This window comes from Jaculus jaculus, chromosome 8 (assembly GCF_020740685.1).
Source record: "Jaculus jaculus isolate mJacJac1 chromosome 8, mJacJac1.mat.Y.cur, whole genome shotgun sequence".
In the NCBI taxonomy this organism is placed as follows: Eukaryota; Metazoa; Chordata; class Mammalia; order Rodentia; family Dipodidae; genus Jaculus; species Jaculus jaculus.
This window is the reverse complement of record NC_059109.1, coordinates 116,941,766-116,967,326: the sequence shown is the minus strand read 5'-3', so window position 1 is coordinate 116,967,326 and position 25,561 is coordinate 116,941,766. Positions and strand designations below refer to the sequence as shown.

Here is a 25,561-nt window from a genome sequence, read left to right as displayed (position 1 = left end):
CAGAGAGTAAACATTCTCTTTTTGTTGTTGTTGTTGTTTTTTTGTTTTTTTGTTTTTCAAGGTAGGGTCTCACTCTGGTCCAGGCTGACCTAGAATTAACTCTGTAGTCTCAGGGTGGCCTTGAACTCACGGAGATCCTCCTACTTGTGCCTTCGGAGTGCTGGGATTAAAGGCGTGCGCCACCATGCCTGGCTAAACATTCTCATAGCAAAAAGAAGGCATAGTAAAGAAAGACGACCATGCAAGATAGAAAATCAGCAGGGCCAACACCAAATCCGTGTCTCACACCCGGCACCCATGATGACATCCTCTGTGACTCAGCAACTTTACCCCTTGGCAGCTGTCCCTTAGTCCTGACATTTCCAGCAACTTGGGGTCTTTACTGCAACCCACAGTTCATCTTTACACCCTTATACAATGGTTTTATAGGCCATTCCCAGCTCATTTTTGTATGTGGGTACTAGAGAACATAGGTCCCCATGCTTACACAGCAAACACTGGACCATCTCCCCAACCCCAAAATTTAGATTTTTTTATAAATACATAGTAGTTCAGGTTTTGGCTTTGTTTTTCTATATTTCCTTGCTTGTTTATTTGTTTTGTTTTATTTTTTGTTTTTTGAGGTATGGTCTAACTCTAGCCCAGACTGACCTGGAATTCACTGTTCATCTCAGGTTGACCTTGAACTCATGGTAATCCTCCTACCTCTGCCTCCCAAGTGTTGGGATCAAAGGAGTGCACCACCACACCTGGCTAGGTGGGTTTTCTGTTTGGTTGGATGGACAGGATCTTGCTACATAGTCCAGGCTGACCTCAAACTCACAGTCCTCCTCCTGCCTTACTTTCCTGAGTCTGTTTATCTCAACTACATAAGTAATACATACTCAATTAAAATTTTTAAAAAGCAGAAAGCACACAAAGTATCAGGGTTAAAATTGCACACTAGCAGCTGAGGAGATGGCTCAGTGGATACAGTGCTGCTACGCAAAGCTGAGTACCTTGGTCCCATCCTCAAGCCCCATGTAAAGCTGGAGGCCATGGCGGACTGTTGTAATCCCAGCATGCTTATAGCAAGATGGGTGGCAGAGACAGTAGAATCTACTGAAAGCACACATGTGCCCACACACACACATGAATACACATAAACACACAAAAATTTGAATACTGTAATCCAGTTAATCACTATTGCTGGGCATGGTGGCGCACGCCTTTAATCCCAGCACTCAGGAGGCAGAGGTAGGAGGATCGCTGTGAGTTTGAGGTTACCCTGAGACTACACAGTGAATTCCAGGTCAGCCTGGCCTAGAGTGAGACCCTACCTCGCAAAACAAAACAAAACAAAACAAAAATAATCACTATTAATATTTTTGTAAATACTATATGTATAGTATATAAAAGACAGGTCATAGGGTGGGAAATGACTCACACAGTGGTGAAAGGCATTTGTTTGTAAAGTTTGCTGGACCAAGTTCAGTTCCCCAGCATCCACTTAAAGCTACTCATGAGCCAGACTCATTTGCAGCTATAAGAGGCCCTGTCTCAAAAATGGTGGAGCACAGACAATTTCTCTCACCTCCACCCAAGCATCATGGTCCACATGTGCCCCCCTCACACACAGCACAAATTTTTAAAAAGAATAGTTTTTTTTTTTTTTAAGAGTTTAGCTGGGCGTGGTAGTACATGTCTTTAATCCAGCAGAGTTAGGAGGATTGCTGTGAATTCGAGGCCACCCTGAGACTACATGGTAAATTCCAGGTCAGCCTAGGGAAGAGTGAGAACCTACCTCAAAAAAACAAAATAAATAAGAGCTTAGTTAGGCGTAGTGGCTCACTCCTTTAATCCTAGCACTCAGGAGACCAAGGTAGGAGGATCACAATGAGTTCAAGGCCACCCTGAGTCTACGTAGTGAATTCCAGGTCAGCCTGGACCAGGGTGAGACCCTACCTTGAACAATTTTAAGAGCTTAATTAAATCACTTCATATTGTGTGTGTGTGTGTAAAGGCAAGAGAATCAAGAGTTCAAGGCCATCTTCAGCTGTGTAGTAAGTTTGAGGTCAGCCTGGGCCACATGAGATACTGTCTCCAAAAGCAACAGTAGCTGTGGAGATAACGCAGTTGGTAAAGTGCTTGCCACACAAAGATGAGGACCTCAGTTTGGATCCCCAGTATCCACATCAATTGCTGGGTGTTGTGGCATGTACATGTAATCCCAGAACTGGGATGACAGAAACTAAGAATCTCTGGGGCTCTGGGTTCAACAAGAGACCCTTCTTATAGAAGGCCCCCATCAAGCTCTGGTCTCCACATACACACATACCAGCGTACACACGTGGTCCTAAACATATGAACACATGTAAATAACAAACAAAACCCTGTGTCCTGGCTACTGCTAGAGACTGGTTCCTCTCGGCTTTTGCAACATGGACAATGGTGTTCTGATAGGGAGACTTGCATGGTGTGATTGTTTGAATAGAAGTCCCCCAAGAGATTCAGTTTTATTATAGCTTCTTAGATCCCCAGCTGCCTGGGGGCTGAAGAAATGGCTCAGTGATTACAGTGCTTTCCTGCAAAGCCTAACAACCCAGGTTCTATTCCCCAGTACCCATGTAAAGCCAGATGCATAAAGTGGTGCATGTAACTGGAGTTTGACTACAGTGGCTAGAGGCTTAGGTGTGCCCATTCTCTTTCCCACTCTGTCTCTGCTTGCAAACAAATAAAATATTTTTTTTAACCAGGCATGGTGGCACATGCCTTTAGTTCCAGCACTTGGGAGGCAGAGATGAGAGGATTGCTATGAGTTTAAGACTACCCTGAGACTACATAGTGACTTCCAGGTTAGCCTGGGCTACAGTGAGACTCTACCTCGAAAATATATATACATATATATTTGAAAAAATATCTGGACATAGTGACACACACCTTTAATCTCAGCACATGGGGTGCAGAGGTAGGAGGATCAATGTGAGATTGAGGCCACCCTGAGACTACATAGTGAATTCCAGGTCAGCCTGGGCTAGAGTGAGACCCTACCTGGAAAAACCAAAAAAAAAAAAAAAAAACTTTCTATTTAAAAAAATAAAGATCTCCAGCTGCCTGGCTGGAGGTGTCACAGTGGGTTGATCCTGGGGTCCAGTCCTAAATGTGGAAGTGTATCTGAATTCCAGTTTAAAGATACTCAGAGTGTCTGGTTCTGGGGTTCCCGGCGTGTGCTTGCTTGTGGTGTTGCTGGTGGTGTTTCTCGGCGTGGATCTGTGAAAGGGGGCCAGTTTCTTCCACCACTGTAGAATGTCCCCTGGATATGTCAGCCTAAATTAAATTCTATTCCTCCTATAACCTGTGTCTGGTCTGGAGGCTCATCTCAGCAACATGAAGCTGACTGTGGCACATGGTCTTTTTAGAGGTCAGGGTTCAGATGTTACAGGCTTTGGCAAACATTTCAAAATGGTCCTGGTAAGTTTGCAAGAATGGCATTGTGGCTCCTGGCAAGATGCAGCAGTCACCCATACTGGCCATCAGCAGCAGCAGCTTGGGCACAGGGCCTGATGCTATGCCTGTACCTCTAGGAGAAGGGGTAAGTCATACCAGAACAGTCACAACAGTCTGTCACCTTGCAAGGTATGGTGGGAAACTTCGTCCAGCATGCCCCTTTAGTGGTGATGTGCTTCCTCCTTGGAGCATTAATGCCAAGACCAGCAAGGCCAGTATAATCCCTAGTGGCAACAAATGTTTCGAGTTTAGTTCACTGTCCAGCATGAATTTGCTTTTTTTTTTTATAATGTATTTTATTTATTTATTTGAAAGAGAGGAAAAGGCAGAGAGAGAGAGAGAGAGAGGGAGGGAGAGAGAATGGGCACACCAGGGCCTCCAGCCACTGCAAACGAACTCTAGATACATGCACCACCTTGTGCATCTGGCTTATGTGGCTCCTGGGGAATCAAACTGGGAACCTTCGGCTTTGCAAGCAGATGCCTTCTCTCCAGCCCACAAATTTGAAGGATGAAGTCAGTAGTCTCAGATTGCTAGTAGGTAAGGAAGAGGTAGATGTCTTTCAGGAACTGATCTTTATGTTCTTGACCAAGCAGCCTAGCTTGGTGATGGGCATCCACTTCTTATCCTAGGCCTTGTCTCAGTTAGCACAGCCCTACATGGAATCTTCCAGGGCCTCTATGCATTCTCATGGGAAAGAAGCATGTATACAGGTATTTTCAGCTAGTGCTTTTATTTAAACACTTCATTTGAGATATTGGGAAGGGGCAGTAAGCTCTAAATAAAATTAGATTGAGGGGACTAGAAAAAGATGGCTCAGTGGTTGAAGGTGCTTGTTTATCAAGCCTGATGGTGCGGGCTTAATCCCCAGTACCAACATAGAGCCAGGGGCACAAAGCGGTGCACGCATCTGAGGAGTTCCTTTGCAGTGGCTGAAGGCCCTGTTGTGTCCATTCACATTCTCTGCCCACCTCTTTCCCCACTCTGCTTACAAATAAAATACATAAACATATTTAGAAAAACAGACCTAGATTGGAAATCCAGGACCTGACTGACTTCTGTCTCTGACATGAAAGCTAGATGTGGTACTGCAAGCATATACTCACAACACTCAAGAAGTGTAGGTGGGGAACCACTAGTTAAAGGTCATCCTACATAGTGAGTTTTAGGCCAGTCCTAGAATACATAAGACCCTATCACAAAAAACAGGTGTATATTCTTCTATCACATTATTTTACTGTATTTGTTACGGTGCTGTGGATGATACTAGGCAAGCAGTCTTCCACTGACCCATGCCCCTATGTGTGATAATACTTAAAAGACTTACAGTCTTAATTTTAATTTCTAAATTTAAAGATATTAACCAGTCACAGAATTATGGCTCAGATAAGATTTTCTATGACAAGCCAGGCGTGGTGGCGCACGCCTTTAATTCCAGCACTCAGGAGGCAGAGGTAGGAGGATTGCCATGAGTTTGAGGCCACCCTGAGACTACATAGTGAACTCCAGGTCAGCCTGAGATACAGTGAGACCCTTCCTTGAAAAGCAAAAAAAAAAAAAAAGTGAAAGTAAGACTGAAGGCAGTCTTGCTTGATAATCCAGACCAGAACTTATTGGTGAAAATGTTATTTATTGCCTGTTCAACTTTATGCTCTCCAGGTTATTGAGGTGGTGATCCGGTCAGAGGAGGGGCTCTCCAGAGATATGGTAAAACACCTGAACAGCATCGAAGAACAGATTTTGGAGAGTTTAGCTTGGAATAATAATTCTGCATTATGGGAGGCTCTCCAGGCTTCTGCAAACAAAGTTCCTACCTGTGAAGAAGTGAGTTGGGAGAAAGACTAATAATCCCATCATTTAAAAGATCAGCTTTAGCTGGGTGTGGTGGCGCAATCTATTACCTTGAGTTCAAGGCCAGCCTGAGACTACATGTTAAATTTCAGGTCAGCCTGGGCTAGAATGAGACACTACCTCGAAATTAAATTAAAAAAAAAAATCAGCTTTGGGGCTGGAGAGATGGCTTAGTGGTTAAGCGCTTGCCTGTGAAGCCTAAGGACCCTGGTTTGAGGCTTGATTCTCCAGGACCCACATTAGCCAGATGCACAAGGGGGTGCATGTGTCTGGAGTTCGTTTGCAGAAGCTGGAAGCCCTGGCGCACCCATTCTCTCTCTCTCTCTCTCTCTCTCTCTCTCTGTTTCTCTCTCTGTCACTCTCAAATAAATAAATAAAAATGAAAAAAAAAATTAAAAAGATCAGCTTTAGCTGGGCATGGTGGTGCACTATTTAATACCAGCGCTCGTGAGGCAGAGGTAGGGTTACCTTGAGTTCAAGGCCAACCTGAGACTACATGGTAAATTTCAGGTCAGCCTGGGCTAGAATGAGACACTACCTCGAAAAGGAAAAAAAAAAAAAAATCAGCTTTGGGGCTGGAGAGATGGCTGAGTGGTTAAAGCACTTGCCTACAAAGCCAAAGGAACCAGGTTTGATTCCCCAGAATCCACATAAGCCAGATGCATAAGGGGGAGCATGCATTTGGAGCTCATTTGCAGCAGCTAGAGGCCCTGGCATACCCATTCTCTCTCAGTCTGTCTTGTTCTCTCAAGTAAAAATGAAATAACAAAACTAAAAAACTAGCCGGGTATGGTGGCTCATGCCTTTAGTCCTAGCACTCAGGAGGCAGAGGTAGGAGGAGCGCTAGGAATTTGAGGCCACTGTGAGAATTTGTGTGGTGGCTCATGCTTTTAATCCCAGTACTCGGGAGACTAGGTATGGAGAGGTAAGAGGATCCTACCTCAGAAAACCAGACCCAGGTTCAATTCCCTAGTACCCATGTAAGCCAGAAGCACATGCATCTTGAGTTCTGCACTAGAGGCCTTGGCATGCCCATTCTCTCTCTCTCTCTCTCTCTAAATAAATACAATTTTTTTATTTTTAAATATTTTTGGTCTTCCTAACTCTGCCTCTGGCGTGCTAGGATTAAAGGTGTGTGCCACCACTCTTGGCTAAATAAAATATTTTTTAAAAGTCTTATCATTTGTTTATTTATTGCCACCATATGCCTCTGGCTTACGTGGGTACTGGTGAGTCAAACCTGAGTCTTTAGGCTTCACAGGCAGATGCCTTAACTGCTAAGTGATTTCTCCAGCCCAATTAACACAATTTTTTTTTTATTTTATCCATCTTGAGAGAAAGAGGGAGGGAGAGGCAGATTGAGAGAGAATGGGCACACCAGGGCACGCAGCCAATGCAAACAAACTCCAGATGCATATACCCACTTGTGCATTTGGCTTACATGGGTATTGGGAAATAGAGCCTAGGGAATAGAACCTCAGGCTTCATAGGCAAGTGCCTTAACCACTAAGCCATCTCTCCAGCCCAATACAGTATTTTTTTTTTTAAATCAGCTTAATGAAGATAAAATCCATGTTGCATACATTTAGCCAGGTGTGGTGACACACTCCTTTAATCCCAGCACTTGAGAGGTAGAAGTAGGAGGATCGTTTTGAGTTCAAGGCAACCCTGAGACTACATAGTGAATTCCAGGTCAGCCTGTGCTAGAATGAGACCCTACATTGAAAAACCAATAAATAAATAAAATGGGCTAGAGCAATGGCCCAGTGGCTAAGTCACTTGCCTGCAAAGCATAATGACCCAGGTTTGGTTCCATAGTACTCATGTGAAACCAAATACACAAAGTGGAACATGTGTCTAGAGTTTGTTTGCCATGGCTAGAGGTTCTGGCATGCCCAGTCTCATTCTCTCTCTCTCTCTCTCTCTCTCTCTCTCTCTCTCTCTGTCTCTGTCTCTGTCTCTCCCCCCCCCCCTTGCAAATAAAAATAATTTTTAAAACTTCTTATTTATTTATTTATGAAAGAGAAAGAGGCAGAGAGAATGGGCGTGGCAGGGCGTCCAGCCACTGCAAAAAAACTCCAGATTCATGTGCCACCTTGTGCCTCTGTCTTACGTGGGTCCTGGGGAATTGAACCGGGGTCCTCTGGCTTTGCAGGCAAGTGCCTTAACCACTGAACCATCTTGCCAACCCCAAAACTCCCTCCTACTTCTGCCTCCCAAGTTTTGGGATGAAAGGCATGTGCCGCCACACCTGGCTCAATGGGCAGTAGCTTAAGTAGGTAATGGAAGGTTAAGTGAAAGGAGCCCTAGCATTGACAGTTGTATGCTTGATGCAAGTTATTCTACTTCGTGAAGAAGTGAGGGCTGAGATAGCTTGGTCGGTAAAGTGCTTTTCTTACAGTGCAAAGCATACTGGGATTGGTGGTGCAGGCCTGTGGTCCCAGTACTGTGGAGGTAGAGACGGGTCCCTGGGGCTTACTGGCCAGCTGCTCTGGCCTGATTGGTGAGCTTCAGTCCAATGAGCCTCAAAAAGAGATGGATGTTGTACCTGAAAATAACATCCAACGTTGTCTTCCTTCACAAATATGAGCACATATGTACACACAAAAAATTCAAAGAAGTGAAAAGGGAAGGGAAATACTAAAGTAAGACTTTTCTCATTAAAAGTTTTTTTCTTTTTAGTTTTGTTTTTTCGAGATATGGTCTACCTCTAGCCAAGGCTGATTTTGATATTCACTATGTAGTCTCAGGGTGGCCTTGAACTCATGGCGATCCTCCTACCTCTGCCTCCCGACTACTGGTATTAAAGGTGTGCACCAACACGCCTGGCTTTAAAATTGTTTTATAATTTAATTTTATTTATTTGAGAGAGAAAGAGGCAGATAGAGAATGGGCGCACCAGAGCCTCCAGCCACTGCAAATAAACTCCCGATGCATAAACCCCCTTATGCATCTGGCTTTTTTGTTGTTGTTTGTTTGTTCTGGTTTTGTTTTTCTGAGATAGGGTCTAACTCTAGCCCAGGCTGATCTGGAATTCACTATGGAGTCTCAGGGTGGCCTCAAACTTGCAGTGATCCTCCTTCCTCTCCCTCCCAGTGCTGGGATTAAAGGCGTGCGCCGCCACGTCAGGCTTTGCATCTGTTTTATGTGGGTCCTGGGGAATTGTACCTGGGTTCTTAGGCTTCGCAGACAAGTGCCTTAACCACTAAGCCATCTCTGCGGCCCCTTTTTATCACACTTTTTATGATTTAATCACTGGATTCATCTATGTAAAATAAAGTGCTTTATTTTCTATAGGTTATATTTCCAAATAACTTTGAAGTAGGAAATGGAGGACATGTACAGGGACATCTTCCCATGATGCCAATGTCTCCAATAATGCATCCCAGGGTCAAGGAAGTTCGGACTGACAGTGGCAGTCTTCGAAGGGGTAGGTCTAACATTAGTAAGATAATGGCGGGGGGGGGGGTTCTTTTCAGAGAAAAATTTCAAATCTTGATAATATATTATTAAGAGATCTAAGTTTTTCATCAGGATTTGAGTAAAGTAAAACCATTTCCTCTCTGATCCGAAATATGATCTCTTTGAAATTGTAGTTTCAATTAATGTATAAATTGTATTTTGGACTTTTTTGGGGTTTTTTTGAGGCAGAGTCTCACTGTAGCCCAGGCTGACCTGGAATTCACTATGTACTCCCAGGCTGGCCTCGAACTCACAGTGATCCCCCTACCTCAGCCTCCTGAGTGCTGGGATTAAAGGTGTGCACCACCACGCCTGGCCTGGATGTTTTTTGTTTTTGTGTTTTTGAGACAGGTTCTCTATCCCAGGCAGACCTGGAACTCACTCTGTAGCCCAGGCTGACCTCAAACTCATGGAGATCCTTCTACCTCAGCCTTTAGAGTACGGGGATTAAAGGTGTGAACCATTATACTTTGGTTCTATTTTGGACTTTTAAAACATATTTTTATTTACTTGCAAGAAAGGAAGGAGGGAGGGAGAGGGAAAATCTGAATAGGGGTGCACCAGGTCTCCAACCACTGCAAACAAACTCCAGATGCATGTGCCACTTTGTGTATCTGGCTTTACATGGGTACTTAAGAATCAAACCCAGGTTGTTAGGCTTTGCAGGCAAGCACCTTAACTGTGGAGCTATTTCTCCAGCCCTATATTGGACTTTTAGTTTTGTTGTTCTCTTGGAGGTAGGGTCTCACCCTAGCCCAGGCTGACCTGGAATTCACTCTGTCGTCTCAGGGTGGCCTCAAACTGTCAACTAACAACTAAATCATCTTCACTAAGCCATTTCCCCAGTCCCCTGGGCTTTTTTAAAAAATAAATTTTATTTATTTATTTGCAAGCAGAGAGAGATAGAAGAGAGACAGACAGAGAGAATGGGCATGCTGGGGCCTTTAGCCTCTGCAAACGAACTTCAGACACATGTGCCCCTAGTACATCTGGCTTGCATGTGTTTTGGGGAATTGAACCTAGGTTCTTTGGCTTCACAGGCAAATACCTAAACCACTAAGCCATCTCTCCAGTCCTAGACTTTTTTAAAAAAAGATATGTATTTATTTAAGAGAGAATGGGCATGCCAGGGCCTCCAGCACTGCAAACAAACTGCAAACGCATGGGCCACCTTGTGCATCTGGCTCACATGGGTACTAGGGACTTAAACCTGGTCCTTGGCCCTCACAGGCAGGCACCTTAACAACTAAGTCATCTCTCCAGCCCCCCTATATTGAACTTTTTTGCTTTATCAAGGTAGGATCTAGATCTTGCCCAGGCAAACCTGGAATTCAGTATGTAGTCTCAGGCTGGCCTTGAACTCACAGTGATCCTCCTACCTCTGCCTCCCCATTGCTGAGTTTAAAATCATGCACCACTATGCCCTGCCTTATATTGGACTTTAAAAAATATTTATTTATATGCTGGGGAGAGAGAGAGAGAAAGAGACAGACAGAAAGGGTGTGCCAGGGCCTCCCACCACTGTAAACAAACCACAGATGCATGTGCCACCCTGTGCATCTGGCTTATATGGGTACTGGAGAATTGAACCTGCGTTTTTAGGCTTCACAAAACAAGTGCCTTAACTGCTAAGCCATCTCTTCAGCCCCTATATTGGACTTTTAAAGCATAGATGACTTTTCCTAAATGCTAATAGAAAAGTATTTAAGTTAATACTTTTACAGATTTGACAAACTATATTTGTCCTTTATGTATGTCTCTATATTTATTTATATTTGAAATACTAGGGATTGAGCCTAGAGCTTTGCATATTCCAGGCAAGTATTCTGCCAAATGAGCTCTCTCTATAACCCCAAAATAAATATTTAAACCAAAACAAAAATTCATATTGGGGCTGGAGAGATGGCTTAGCGGCTAAGCGCTTGCCTGTGAAGCCTAAGGACCCCGGTTCGAGGCTCAATTCCCCAGGACCCATGTTAGCCAGATGTACAAGGGGGCATATGCGTCTGGAGTTTGTTTGTAGTGGCTGGAGGCCCTGATGCACCCATTCTCTCTCCTCTCTCTCTCTCTGTCTGTTGCTTTCAAATAAATAAAATAAAATAAAATAAAATATAAATAGGTGAAGCAAAATGCTTTCATTGAAATAAAAAAAAAAGAATTCATATTGTTTTGGGGATGCTTGAGTTCTAATAAAGACACCTATACAAGCTTCTGGGATTGTGGTACTGGTGGTTGAACCTAGGGCCTCACAGATGCTAGGCAAGTGCTCTACCACTAATATATCCATCCCAATTAAAGGGGAATTATACATAAGTTTTTGTTTGATGGTTTTGATTATACATAAGTGTTTTTAGATTGGCAGGTGTGAGAGGATTAAGCCTAGGGTGTTTTCCATGTTAGGCAAGCCTTTTACCATTGAGCTACGTCTCCTAAATGACTGATCTATAGTACTAAAATTGTACACTAGTCTTAACAATGGAAAAATGTTAATGTGTTCTTATTGTCTCTTATGACAGAACAGCTGTCAAATACGTCTTTTTGGATTATATAATTTGAATTTTCTTTTTCTTTTTTTTTCTAATTTTTTTTTTAAATTTATTTGAGAGCGACAGACACAGAGAGAAAGACAGATAGAGGGAGAGAGAGAGAATGGGCGCGCCAGGGCTTCCAGCCTCTGCAAACGAACTCCAGACGCGTGCGCCCCCTTGTGCATCTGGCTAACGTGGGACCTGGGAACCGAGCCTCGAACCGGGGTCCTTAGGCTTCTCAGGCAAGCGCTTAACCGCTAAGCCATCTCTCCAGCCCTGAATTTTATTTTTCATACAGCATCTCCCTATGTAGCCTAGGTTGTCCTTGAGCTTGTGATCCTTCTGCATCAACCTCTTGAGTGCTAGGATTACAGGTGTATGTACTTTGCACCCTTAAATTTCTAAATTTTTTTATTTGAGAGAATTGGCACACCAGGGCCTCAGCCATTGCAATTGAACCCCAGACACTGGTGCCATCTAGTGGGCATGTGCATGCACTTGCCTCACCTTTGTGCATATGGCTGTACATGGGATCTGGAACGTAGAACATGGGTCCTTAGGCTTCATAGGCAAGTGCTGTTGTCTTTTTCCCCGAGGTAGGGTCTCACTCTAGCCCAGGCTGACCTGCAATTCACTTAGTCTCAGGGTAGCCTTGAACTCACAGTGATCCGACTACCTCTGCCTCCCAAGTGCTGGGATTTAAGGCGTGTGCCACCACATCCGACACATTATTTATACACTAGGAAAATAATGGACTAATGAAAGCAGTGAAGAATTGTGGGAAAAGACATAGGGTTGAAACAGACTAGAGAGGCTGCACACATATTGGGAAAAGAATGGGAGAGAATAGACAAAGCACTGCAGATGGATAGCATTAGGAGAGGCATAGACCATAACCCTAACTTTCTTTGATCAGAGAAAACCCTCAGATTGAGGCAAGGTCAGCAGTTATATCAGTTTTACTCATGTCTTCTAGTGGACCTATTAAAGGTGATTCTGTCTGTGTAAATCAGAAGCCCACAGCTACTGCCTTAAACAGCTTTGAGTGGGAGAAAACAAAGCTGTGATACAAAACACTGACCTTTGCTTTTGCTTACCCTTTCTCAGATGTTACAGGGACTGTTTACATTTAATGGCTACTTTATTCTACCTCTCAGCTTCTACTTTATCCTTTATCCTTAATATGCTGCTCTTTTGATGATTTAAAAAAAAAAAAAAAGGTTTTAGCCAGGCATGGTGGTGCTCGCCTTTAATCCCAGCACTCGGGAGGCAGAGGTAGGAGATTGCTGTGAGTTCGAGGCCACCCTGAGACTACATAGTGAATTCTAGTTCAGCCTGGACTAGAGTGAGACCCTCCTTCAAATCCTCCCCTGTCCCCCCCAAAAACATTCACATATTAGGAAGATAAGCTAGTATAATTTCCGTATGTAAGTGTAATGACTTACTTCATGCTTCTCTCTTCACTAATCTTGATGCTACATGAGGCAGAAGCCAGTGCTTAGAATATGAATGGGTAAGCCTGGTTTATTGTTTTGGAATACATTTCATACTCTCTAATTTATTTTTCTCTTTTCTAGATATGCAACCATTGTCTCCAATTTCTGTCCATGAACGATATAGCTCTCCTGCTGCAGGGAGTGCTAAGAGAAGACTTTTTGGAGATGAACCCCCAAAGGAAATACTTATGGACAAGATTATGACAGAAGGAACAAAACTGAAAATCGCTCCTTCTTCATGCATTACTGCTGAGAACATATCCGTTTCACCTGGGCAAGCTCTTCTAACAATGGCCACAACCACAGTAACAGGAACAACAGGGCAGAAAGTTACAGTTCCCCTGCATGGTAACATCTTTTTAAATTTTATTTTATTTGAGAGAGAGAGAGGGGGGGGGGGGGGAGAGTATGAGTGCACCAGGGCCTTCAGCCACTGTAAACAAACTCCAGATGCATGTACCACCTTGTGCATCTGGCTTATGTGGATCCAGGGGAACAGAACCTGGGTCCCTTGGCTTCACAGACAGGTGCCTTAACCACTAAGCCATCTCTCTAGTCCTCATGGTAACATCTTAATGCACTTCATAGTTTATTCTGAGGTAAATTTTGGTGTGCCAAAAATTTTAGAAATATTTTATTGGTTTTTTCTTTCTAATGCAGTATTTTTTTCTTGAACCTAAACGCTTTTTGTTTATTTTTATTTATTTATTTGAAAGTGACAGAGAGAGAAAGAGGCAGATAGAGAGAATGGGCGTGCCAGGGCCTCCAGCCACTGCAAACGAACTCCAGACGCGTGCGCCCCCTTGTGCATCTGGCTAAAGTGGGTCCTGGGGAACTGAGCCTTGAACCAGGGTCCTTAGGCTTCACAGGCAAGTGCTTAACCACTAAGCCATCTCTCCAGCCCTTGAACCTAAACTCTTTTTATAAAGTAATTGATTTTATAAGACAATGTAAAGTTCACAGCAAAACTGAGCTTTGTGCTCAGCGTTGCCATACGCTCCCTATTGTCATCTCCGCGCCTCTCCCACAGCCTCCACACCCATCAGCGCCTGACACCAGGCGGTGCACTGACAGCGCCACCCAACCCACAGCTGCACTCGGGCCCACACTTGTTGTTTTACATTCTGTGCATTTTGATTATGCAGGGGGGTGTGCATCTGCCTAGCTCCTCATAGTATTGTACACACCAGAGTCCTCTGTGCTCCACCACTTGTCTTGTTTTGAATTCAGATTTTATGTTCACATTTAATACCTTTTCTACTCTATTAGAACCTTATTTTGTTATCTGAGCTTTGCAAATTCCAAAATAATTGAGTGACAATTTTGTTATGTGATTAAAAATATCTTAAAAATAAAAAAAAATAAAAATTAAAAAAAAGGGGGCTGGAGAGATGGCTTAGCGGTTAAGCGCTTGCCTGTGAAGCCTAAGGACCCCGGTTTGAGGCTCGGTTCCCCAGGTCCCACGTTAGCCAGATGCACAAGGGGGCGCACGCGTCTGGAGTTCGTTTGCAGAGGCTGGAAGCCCTGGTGCGTCCATTCTCTCTCTCTCCTTCTATCTGTCTTTCTCTCTGTGTCTATCGCTCTCAAATTAAAAAAATATATATATATCTTAAGTGCTCAAAAGCCATCAAAAAGCCAGGTGTGGTGGCACACACTTTTCATCCTGGAACTCAAGAGACAGAGGTAGGATTGCTGTGGATTTAAGGTCAGTTTGGGACTACAGAGTAAGTTCCTGGTCATCCTGGGTTACAGTGAGACCTTACCTGCAAAACACCCTCCCCCAAAAAGCCAATTTGTTTCTTTTTTTGCTTTTTTTAATTTGAATATGTTATTTAGTTGAGGGGGGGGAGGGAGAGAGAATGGATCTCTAGCCACTGCAAATGAACTCCAGATGCTTGCACCACCATGTGTATCTGGCTTTATGTGGGTACTGGTGGGTCCTTAGGCTTTGTTGGCAAGCACCTTAATCACTGAGGCAATCTCTACAACCTGTTTTTTTTTTTCCTTTGTGGATGTGGCTACATGGTATGTATATGTATATGTAATGTATGCATATGTGTGTATGTAGATGCACATGTGTGTGGAGGCCAGAGGAGAACATTGGGTGTCCTCTGTTGTCATTTTTCTGCTTTATTTCTGTGAGGTGGAGTCTTACTGGAAGTGCTGGGATTTTATTGGTCAAACTAGTTGATAAGTGTGCCTCCTTGATGCTCTGGTCTACGCCTTCCACAGGACAGGGTTTGCTTGTGCAGCCACACCCAGCTTTTTCTTTCTTTTTTTCTTTTGTTTTTGTTTTTTCCACGGAGGGTCTCACTCAGGCCTATACTGTCTGGAATTCACTAAGTGGTCTCAGGCTGGCCTTGAACTTATAGTGATCCTTCTGCCTGGGACTCCTGAGTGCTGGGATTAAAGGTATGTGCTACCACACCAGCTTTTTTTTTTTTTTTTTTTTTTTAGGTAGTGTCTCACTCTAGCCCAGGCTGACCTGAGATTCACTCTGTAGGCTCAAGCTGGCCTCGAACTCACAGTGATCCTCCTGCCTCAGCCTCCTAAGTGCTTAGTACTAGGATTAAAGGCATGTGCCACCACACTCAGCAATACCTAGCTTTTTAAAATGGGTACTGGGGATCAAACTCAGATGGTCTCAGGCCATCCTATAAACCCTCATGCTTGTATGACAAGCACTCTTAACTACCGAGTCATCTCCCCAGCCCCTGTTTTATTTTTATTTTATTTATTTATTTTATTTATTTTTTGTAGCTAGGATCTCACTCTGCCTACATCCCAGGCTGGCCTCAACTCACAGCAATCCTCCTGCCTCATCCTCCCAATTACTGGGATTATAGGCATGAGGTACAACACTACAGGGCCATATATTTAATTGACAGAACACCTTTCCCAGAAGTACAAAGCTTATTTCTAAAACTGAAAACTCTTGCTTGTATATTCAGGTGTTGCCAACGATGCTGGAGAGATAACACTGATACCTATTTCAGTGAATACAACTCAGGAGTCCAAAGTTGAGAGTCCCATAGCACTGACAGCCCAGTCATTAATTGGTACTTCTCCAAAACAGACAAATCTCAGTAAAGCACAAGAGGTTCATCTGACTGGAATGAACAAACCAAAGAGGACTGGGTCCTTAGCACTATTTTACAGAAAGGTACGTGTTTCTATAGCATCTGAAAATAATTTAATCAAGAAAAATTGTTTAACAGAGTAGCTTGGCCTTTTTTATTCTTTTTATTTCATTATAACATAGAATCTATACTTTTGCAATTTTCTTGCTTTGGTTTGGTATTTTTCTTTTTCTTTATTTCTTTATTATTTATTTTAAATTTATGTATTTATTTATTTATTTTGTTTTTTTTAAGGTAGGGTCTCACTCTAGCCCAGGTTGACCTGGAATTCACTATGTAGTCTCAAGGTGGCCTCGAACTCAGAGATCCTCCTACCTCTGCCTCCCGAGTGCTGGGATTAAAGGAGTGCATCACCACACCTGACTTCTATTTATTTATTTTTTATTGACAACTTCCATAAAGGTAAAAAATACCCTATGGTAATTCCTTCCCTCCCCCGACTTTCCCCTTTGAAACTCCACTCTCCATCGTATCCCCTCCCCGTCTCAATCAGTCACTCTTTTATTTTGATGCCATCATCTTTTCCTCCTATTATGATGGTCTTGTGTAGGTAGTGTCAGGCACTGTGAGGTCATGGATATCCAGGCCAATTTGTGTCTGGAGGAGCGTGTTGTGAGGAGTCCTACCCTTCCTTTGGCTCTTACGTTCTTTTCACCACCTCTTCTGCAATGGATCCTGAGCCATGGAAGGTGTGATCAAGATACTTCAATGCTGAGCGCTCTGTCACTTCTCAGCACCGTGGTGCGTCTGAGTCATCCTAAGGTCGCTGCCATCTAAAAAGAGAAGCTTCTCCAGGGCTGGAGAGATAGCTTAGTGGTTAAGCGCTTGCCTGTGAAGCCCAAGGACCCCTGTTTGAGGCCCAGTTCCCCATGACCCACGTTAGCCAGATGCACAAGGGAGCGCATGTATCTGGAGTTTGTTTGTGATTGAAGGCCCTGGAACTCCCATTCTCTATCTATCTGCCTTTCTCTCTCTCTGCCTATTGCTTTCAAATAAATGAATAAAAAATGAACAAAAAAAGTTACAAAACAGAGAAGCTTCTCCAACCAAAAGTGAGAGTAGCGTTAATATAAGGGTATGAACATTAAGAGAAATGCTTACTGGCAGTTTGGTGAGCATACTATATACATTTAGCCAGATAGTAGCAGATGTTACACCCGTAGGGCTCATGACTATCCCTGTTGTAGGTTTTCAGTATCAGGGATGTATTCCCTCCCATAGAGCAGGCTTCCAGTCCATTTAGAGTAGTTCGTTTCCCTCATATTGACATGCCACTATTGCACTCATTGGCTCATTTGGCCTGGCTGGCCCAATTTAAGGCTTTCAGTGGCTACTGTTAATTTCACTGGTGGTTTCTTGTTTTGTTTTAATATTTTGTTTTATTTTATTTTATTTATTTGACAGAGAAAGGGGGGAGAGAAAGAGAATGGATACACCAGGGCCTCCAGCCACTTCAAGTGAACTCCAGATGCATGTGCCCTCTTGTGCATCTGGCTAACATGGGTCCTGGAGAATAAAACCTGGGTCCTTTGGCTTTGCAGGCAAACACCTTAACTGCTAAGCCATCCCTCCAGCCCATATTGTTTTGTTTTGTTTTTCTTAATATTTTTTGTTCATTTTTTATTTATTTGAGAGCGACAGACACGGGGAGAAAGACAGACAGAGGGAGAGAGAGAATGGGCGCGCCAGGGCTTCTAGCCACTGCAAACGAACTCCAGACGCATGCGCCCCCTTGTGCATCTGGCTAATGTGGGACCTAGGGAACCAAGCCTCGAACTGGGGTCCTTAGGCTTCACAGGCAAGCGCTTAACCGCTAAGCCATCTCTCCAGCCCTATTGTTTTGTTTTTTTCAAGAGAGTGTTTCACTCTTCTAGCCAGGCTGAACTGGAATTTGCTCTGTAGTCTCAGGCTGGCCTCCAACTCACAGTGATCCTCCTACCTCTGCCTCCTGAGTGCTGAGATTAAAGACATTTGCCACTATGCCCAGCTGACACTTTTTTAAATTAAATACATCCACAATGCTATAGAACGATTGCTAGCATCCATCTCTAGAACATTTTTTCTTCCCTTTCTGAAATTCCACTCATTAAAGAATGAGCCTCTGTTTCTCTCTGCCTCCACATTCTAGCAATCACCATTCTGGGTTTTTGTCTCTGAATTTAATCATCATTGGTACCTCATTTGAATGAAATCATACAGTAATTTGTCCTTTGTGTGACTGGCTTATTACTGAGCCTAATACCTTGTAGATTTGTCCATATGCTATCATGCTTTGCAATTTCTTTCCATTTTAAAGCTAAATAATATTCTATTGTGTATATATGCCACATTTTGCTTATCTACTCATTTGCCAGAGAGCATTTGTGTTGTTTCCCCTTTTGGGTGAATAATGTGAATGATGCTACTGTAAACAATGTTCCTGTTTGAGCTTCTGCTTTCAGTTGTTTTTCGGAGGTGGCAGGAGGGGGGGGTGAGGTAGGATCTCGTTCTAGCCCAGACTGACCTAGAATTCACTGTGTAGTCTCAGGGTAGCTTGAACTCACGGTGATCCTCCTACCTCTGTCTCTTGAGTACTGGGATTAAAGGTGTGCGCCACCATGCCCGGGCTGGCTCTCTTATTTATTTATTTTAATTAATTAATTAATTGTGGGTTTTTTTTTGTTTGTTTTGTTTTGTTTTGTTTTTTTTGAGGTAGGGTTTAACTCTAGCCCAGGCTGACCTGGAATTCACTATGTAGTCTCAGGGTGGCCTCGAACTCATGGTGATCCTCCTACCTCTGACTCCCAAGTGCATGTACCACCATACCCGGCTCTCTTTTTAATTTATTTAATTTTATTTTTTGGGTTTTTTAAAATATATTTTATTTATTTGAGAGAAAGAGATAGAGAGGGAGGGGGGGAGAGAGAGAGAGAGAATAGGTGTGCTAGGACCTCCAGCCACTGCAAACAAACTCCAGATGCATATGACTCCTTGTGCATATGGCTTATATGGGTCCTGGGGAATCGAACCAGGTCCTTTGGCTTTGCCAGCAAACACCTTAATGGCTAAGTTGTCTTCTCCAGCCCTATTTTTTTAAAATTTTATTTATTTGAAAGAGGAGAGAGGGAGAAAGGCAGATAGAGAGAATAGGTGTACTAGGGCCTTCAGCCACTGCAAACAAACTCCAGACGCAGGCGCCACCTCATGTATATAGTTTTTGTGGGTCCTGGGAAGTTGAACGGGGTTCTTCGGCTTTGCAGACAAGAGCCTTAACTGCTAAGCCATTTCTCCAGACCCTGATTTTTATTTTTTTTAAATATTTTACCTGTCGCCGGGCGTGGTGGTGCACGCCTATAATCCCCGCACTCGGGAGGCAGAGGTAGGAGGATCACCGTGAGCTCGAGGCCACCCTGAGATTCTATAGTGAATTCCAGGTCAGCCTGGGCTAGTGTGAGACCCTACCTCGAAAAACCAAAAAAAAAAAAAAAAATTTTTTTATCTGTCGGGCATGGTGGTGTATGCCTTTAATCCCAGCACTTGGGAGGCAGAGGTAGAAAGATCACAATGAGTTCGAGGCACCCTGAGACTACATAGTCAATTCCAGGTCAGTCTGGGCCAGAGTGAGACCCTACCTCGGAAAAAATATATATGTGTGTGTGTGTGTGTGTGTGTGTGTGTGTATACAGTCTGGGCTACAGTGAGACCTTACATCAATCTCCCTCCCACCCACCCACCCCCGGCAGAAAAAGAAAATAATAAAAAGGTAAAACTATAGATTTTGCAGTGTCAGGATCATTTGTATTAATAGTAATTTAAATAAAGTATGCTTATAAGGCTGGAGGGATGGCCCAACAGTTAAGGCACTTGCTTACAAGGCCTAACGGCCTGGGTTCAATTTCCCAGTACCCACATAAAGCCAGGTGCAGAAAGCGACACATGCATGTGGAGTTTGTTTGCAGCATCTGGAGGCTCTGGCTCGCCCATTCTTTTTGTCTGTCTCTTTCCCCCATCTCCACTTACAAATAAAAATATTTTTAGGGCTAGAGAGATGGCTTAGTGGTTAAGGCACTTGCCTGTGAAGCCTAAGGACCCAGGTTCAATTCCTCAGGTCCCACATAAGCCAGATGCACATAGCAACGTATGCATCTGAAATTCTTTGGCAGTGGCTAGAAGCCCTGGTGCACCCATTCTCCCTCCCTTCCTCCTTCCCTCCCTCCCTCCCTCCCTCTCTTCCTCTCTCTCTCTCTCTCTTTTTCTCTCTGTTTCATAAACAAATATAAAATATAAAAAAATTTAAATAATAAAGTAGGACCAGAGAGGTGGCATAGCAATTAAGGTGCTTCCCTTCAGAGCCAAAGCACCCAGGTTAAATTCTCTAGGACCCACATTAGCTAGATGCACAAGGCAGTGCATATCTGGAGTTCATTTGCAGTGGCTAGGAGGCCCTGGTATACCCTCTCTCCTTCTGTCAAATAAATAAAAAAAATAACAAATATTTTTAAACTAATAATAAAATATATTTATAAAGATATCAGGTCATTGAACTGAATTTCCCTATTATATTTGACCAACAATAGCAAAATCTCTCATATTTCACTTGCTGTATTTTGGTTGTTTGCTCATAAAACCTGTAACATAAGGGACAAAAATTACTTGTATATGTGCATGTGTGGGTGTGCCAAAACCTCTTGCCACTACAAACATGTACTGGATGCTTGTGTCACCATTTTTTTGTTTTTGTTTTTGTTTTTTTTTTTTAATATTTTTTGTTCATTTTTCTTTATTTATTTTAAAGTGACAGAGAGAGAGGGAGAGAAAGACAGATAGAGAGGGAATGGGCGTGCCAGGGCTTCCAGCCACTGCAAACGAACTCCAGACGCGTGCGCCCCCTTGTGCATCTGGCTAACATGGGTCCTGGGGAATCGAGCCTCGAACCGGGGTCCTTAGGCTTCACAGGCAAGCGCTTAACCACTAAGCCATCTCACCAGCCCTTGTTTTTGTTTTTTTGAGGTGGGGGTTTCACCCTAGCCCAGGCTGGAATTCACTCTGCCTCCCAAGTGCTGGGGTGAAAGGCTATGCCACCATGCCAAGCACTTGTGTCACTTTTGTTTTATATTTTGTTTATTCTCTCTTTCTCTCTCTCTGCCTTTCTCAAATAAATATATTTAAAGTAGTTTTCCAAAGAGAATTTTGTAATCAGTAATCTTTTGCCATAGCAGTGAACTAATGTTAGTGCACAGAAATTATAAGAATTTTTTTTTGTCAGTGATGGGGCTTGAACCCAAGGCCCTTCACTTGCTAAGCGAGTGCTCTCCCACTGAGCCGTATACCAGCTCGAGAGATTTTGAACAATAGCCTATATGTCCCTGTTAATGGTAAGATAGAAGAATTTGAAAAAAGAAAAAAGAAATGGGGCTGGGAAGATGACTCATCCAGGTAAGAGTGCTTGCTGTGTTAGCATGTGGGCCTGAGAGAGCTGGAATTTGATTCCCAGCCCACATAAAGCAGTGGGCATGGTCATACACACCTGCAACCCCAGTCTTGAAGGAGTAGAGATAGAGAATCATTGGGGATCATTGATCAGCTAGTTTGGCTACAAAAAATGGCTGCTGTGTTTAGTGAGAGACTCTATCTCAAGGAAATAAGTCAGAAAAGTAATAGGGGAGGACAGCTCAGATGCACACAGGGCACACATCTGCACATATGCATGCATGGACCACATGCATGCACACATACATGTCCCCCCACCCAAAAAAATAGTCACTGATATTGACTTCCTTTGTTTTTTTTTTTATTAACAACTTCCATGATTATAAAAAATAACCCATGATAATGCTCTCCGTTCCCCCACTTTCCCCTTTGAAACTCCATTCTCCATCATACCCCCTCCCCATCTCAATCAGTCTCTCTTTTACTTTTCATGTCATGATCTTTTCCTCCTCTTACGATGGTCTTATGCAGGTAGTGTCAGGCACTGTGAGGCCATGGATATCCAGGCCATTTTGTGTCTGGAGAGAACATGTTGTATGGAGTCCTGCCCTTCCTTTGGCTCTTACATTCTTTCCGCCACCTCTTCCACATTAGACCCTGAGCTTTGGAAGGTGTGATAGAGATATTGCAGTATTGAGCACTGCTGTCATTTCTTTCCAGCACCATGATACCTTCTGAGTCGTCCCATTCCTTGGGTTCTTTTGTTGTTGCTTGGGTGTATATTTTGAGACAAGGTCTCTTGTAGCCCAGGCTTGCCTCAGACAGTGACTAGCCAAGGCTGGCCTTGAACTCCTTCTTCCACTTCCCAAGTGCTGGAATTATAAACATGTGCCACAACACCTAACTAGTTGGCATTTTCAACAATTTGTTTTTTTACATTTTAGGTGTATCATCTGGCAAGTGTACGCCTACGTGATTTATGTATAAAATTGGATGTTTCAAGTGAGTTACGAAGGAAGATATGGACATGTTTTGAGTTCACTTTAGTTCACTGCCCTGATTTAATGAGAGATAGGCATTTGGATCAACTCCTTCTTTGTGCCTTTTACATTATGGCAAAGGTAACGCACAGGTGGGGAGGTCTTTGATCTAGTTGTCTTTATTTGAAGCATCAATTCAGATGTGTTGGATTTAATCCATACTTTGCCTTTAGTGCTGCAAGCCAGCCAACAGTGCCCACAGTGATTGAGTAATAGTTTCAGCCTCTCACCTCGCCAGTGTCCTAATAATTTATTTATTTATTTATTTTTGGTATTTCGAGGTAGAGTCTCACTGGAGCCTAAGCTGACCTGGAATTCACTATGTAGTCTCAGGGTACCCTCGAACTCACTCACTGTAATCCTCCTACCTCTGCCTGCCAAGCATCTTTTTTACTTCATAAGAATACAGTGGTCATAAACGAATTGGGCAATATCAGTAGCACCTCTACCTGGTGGCATCTCAGATATGGTCCTTTGGTCCTTAACATGTTAGACGAGTAACTGAGTCCCAGAACTTTGCACAATAAAAATCTGGGCATGGCGGTGCATGTCTTTAATCCCCACAGAGGTAGGAGGATCACCATGAGTTCAAGGACAGCCTGAGACTACATAGTGAATTCCAGGTCAGCCTGGACTAGAATGAGACCCTACCACAAAAAACAAAGTTACGCAATAAAGTGGTAATTTTGGATCTCTTCTTTCATAATCTGGTGTAAAATGGCTTCTGCATCATGTGGCTTCCAGTGACTTACTGTGCTGCCTTGGAAATGCATTTTGCTTTTAGTTGCTGGACCATGTTTTAAGTCATAAAATAGGATTAACCTTATCTTACTTGTGTTTTTAAAATTCGGATATATCTACAAAAAGCCTTTGTAATTTCTGTATTGACTTATAATCCTAACTAATATATATAGTTTTAAGACCTTATTTTTAGGCTTTGAGGTAAAGGACATGTGTTCACACTCTTGTGACTCCCCTGTGCCTCTTTAAAATCTCTATACAAAATAAGTCCTAAGCATTTTTAGCTAATCATTTGTGTTTTCAGAGTCCACACTTTTTATTTCTATCTCATCACCATGGAGAATAGGCTCAGTGCTAATAGCCAGGGAAGCAGAGAAAGGAGAGATTTAAGTGAACTTTATAATAGATAACAATTCAAGATGGAATCTCTTCTGGTTTATCTGTTTTCTTTCTTTGGCCTACCACTGTGACTTGTATTTAAGTATTAGAACTCCAACAGACTGTCTTGAAATGTTAAAAGCCTAATCCTATAATAAGCATTGTTTTATTATGAATCACTGCAAGACATTTTCTGTCCTTTAGTAGGTGGTTAATTTGCTTTTATATAAGTACTTAAAACTAATAAAACCAGAGCTGGCAGGGGATTCAGTAAGTCGGAGTTTTCTTATAGAATTCTTTTTACAAAGAAGTACATTGACAGTGGTTATACCTTGTCAGTTTCAGTGCTTTTTGACTAATGAAACTATTAACTACATCCCCACAGGCCACAAATCCAGAACTTTACAGGTAGCAAAAATCATAAATGCTAGTAGTTTTTGCTCTTGGATCCGCCTGGGGTTAATGGCTTTCTGCAAGGCTGCACTCAGTGCTGACCTGTAATTGAAGTTCTGTCCAGAGCCATTTTTCTTTCAAAAGTAGTTGGTAAATGTGGTTTTCATTTGCCTTAGGTAACAAAAGAAGAAAGAACTTTTCAAGAAATAATGAAAAGCTATAGGAATCAGCCCCAAGCTAATAGTCATGTGAGTTACATTATTTTTCCTACTGACTTAAAAATTGGTTAGTGCTGTTTCTTTGCTCACAAGTCATTTGAAAGGTAAACTTCCTTTCTGGTTTTCCTATACTTTGGATTTTCTGGTTTAATGGATGCAGTTAAACTCAGAGATAGTAAAGGATGATTTCAATAGAAGTCAGGAAATCTGGCTATTTCTAATTCATCCATATACTTACTTGTACTTCTTTAAAGTTCTGATATCCCTTCTATATATTTGTTGATGGGAGAGGATTTTTATGTTTTGTTTTTTGAGGTAAAGTCTCACTGAAGACCAGGCTGAACTGAAATTCACTATGCAGTCTCAGAGTGGCCTCAAACTCATGACAGTCCTCCTACCTCTGCCTCCCAAGTGCTGGGACTAAAGGCCTATGCCTCCATGCCCAGCTGAGGCTTTTTTTTTTTTTTAACCAAAAGAGCTAATGGAATATATATATTTATACAATATAATGATAGATATAACATTCCTTGACAGTATGAAATTTGATTCTCTGGGGGTTAAATTGAATAAAGTTTGAGGATTTATTAACTGTAGCCTTGTTTTGATATATGCATCAAGTTTTTGGTGTGTGTAATGTGTATGTACACCTGTCTGCATATGTGTATGAATGCAGGTACACATGTAGAGGTCAGAGGACAACTGCAGGTGTCAGTGCTCACCTCCCACCCCGTCCCAGTCAGTGTCTCTCGTTGCTCACTGTTGCATGTGCCAGACTAGCCGGCCCCAGAGCTCTTGGGAATTACCCTTTCTCGCCATAGGAGCTCTGGGATTACAGGCATGGCATTAACACATCTAACTTCACATGGGTTCTGAGGATCAAACTCAGGTGCTCAGGCTTGCACAGCAAGTGTTTTTATTCACTGAGCCATCTCAGCCATTTCTATGAGACAGTTTCATGTATCTCAAACTTGCTTGAGTTTTTTGTTGTTGTATTTTTGTTTTTTGAGGAAGGGCCTCACTGTAGCCCAGGCTGACCTGGAATTCAATATGTAGTCTCAGGGTGGCCTCAAAGTCATGGCAACTATGGCAATTCTCCTATCTCTGTTTCCTGAGTGCTGGGATTAAAGGAGTGCACCACAACACCTAGTGTATTCTTTTTTTTTTTTAATTAATATATTTATTTATTTATTTATTTACAGAGACAGTATGGATGTGCCAGGGCCTCTATCTAGCACTGCAAATGAACTCAAGATTCATGTTCTAATTTGTGCATCTGGTTTTACATGGGTACTGGGGAATCGAGCTTAGTCATTAGTTTCTTGCCAGTTTTGAAGTGCCTTAACTGCTGAGTCATCTCTTCAGCCCCAACTTGATTTTTTTTTTTTTTTAATTTTTGGTTCTATATTTGAGCTTTTCAAG

The 25,561-nt window shown here is 42.8% G+C and overlaps 1 protein-coding gene across 5 annotated transcripts in view; it reads left to right on the top strand.

Annotated features, from left to right (window-relative positions):
- Rbl1 (RB transcriptional corepressor like 1) overlaps nt 1-25,561 on the top strand; it is an 84,094-nt gene that overhangs the window by 37,178 nt on the left and 21,355 nt on the right. For 3 of the 5 annotated variants that reach the window (XM_045156680.1, XM_045156679.1, XM_045156683.1), the window contains 6 exons: nt 5,146-5,310; nt 8,635-8,767; nt 12,905-13,171; nt 15,775-15,986; nt 22,317-22,493; nt 24,101-24,172. In XM_045156680.1, the coding sequence (XP_045012615.1) occupies nt 5,146-5,310; nt 8,635-8,767; nt 12,905-13,171; nt 15,775-15,986; nt 22,317-22,493; nt 24,101-24,172 (1,026 nt within the window). The remainder of the gene's footprint in view (nt 1-5,145; nt 5,311-8,634; nt 8,768-12,904; nt 13,172-15,774; nt 15,987-22,316; nt 22,494-24,100; nt 24,173-25,561) is intronic. The other 2 variants (XM_045156681.1, XM_045156682.1) reach the window with 2 other exon arrangements.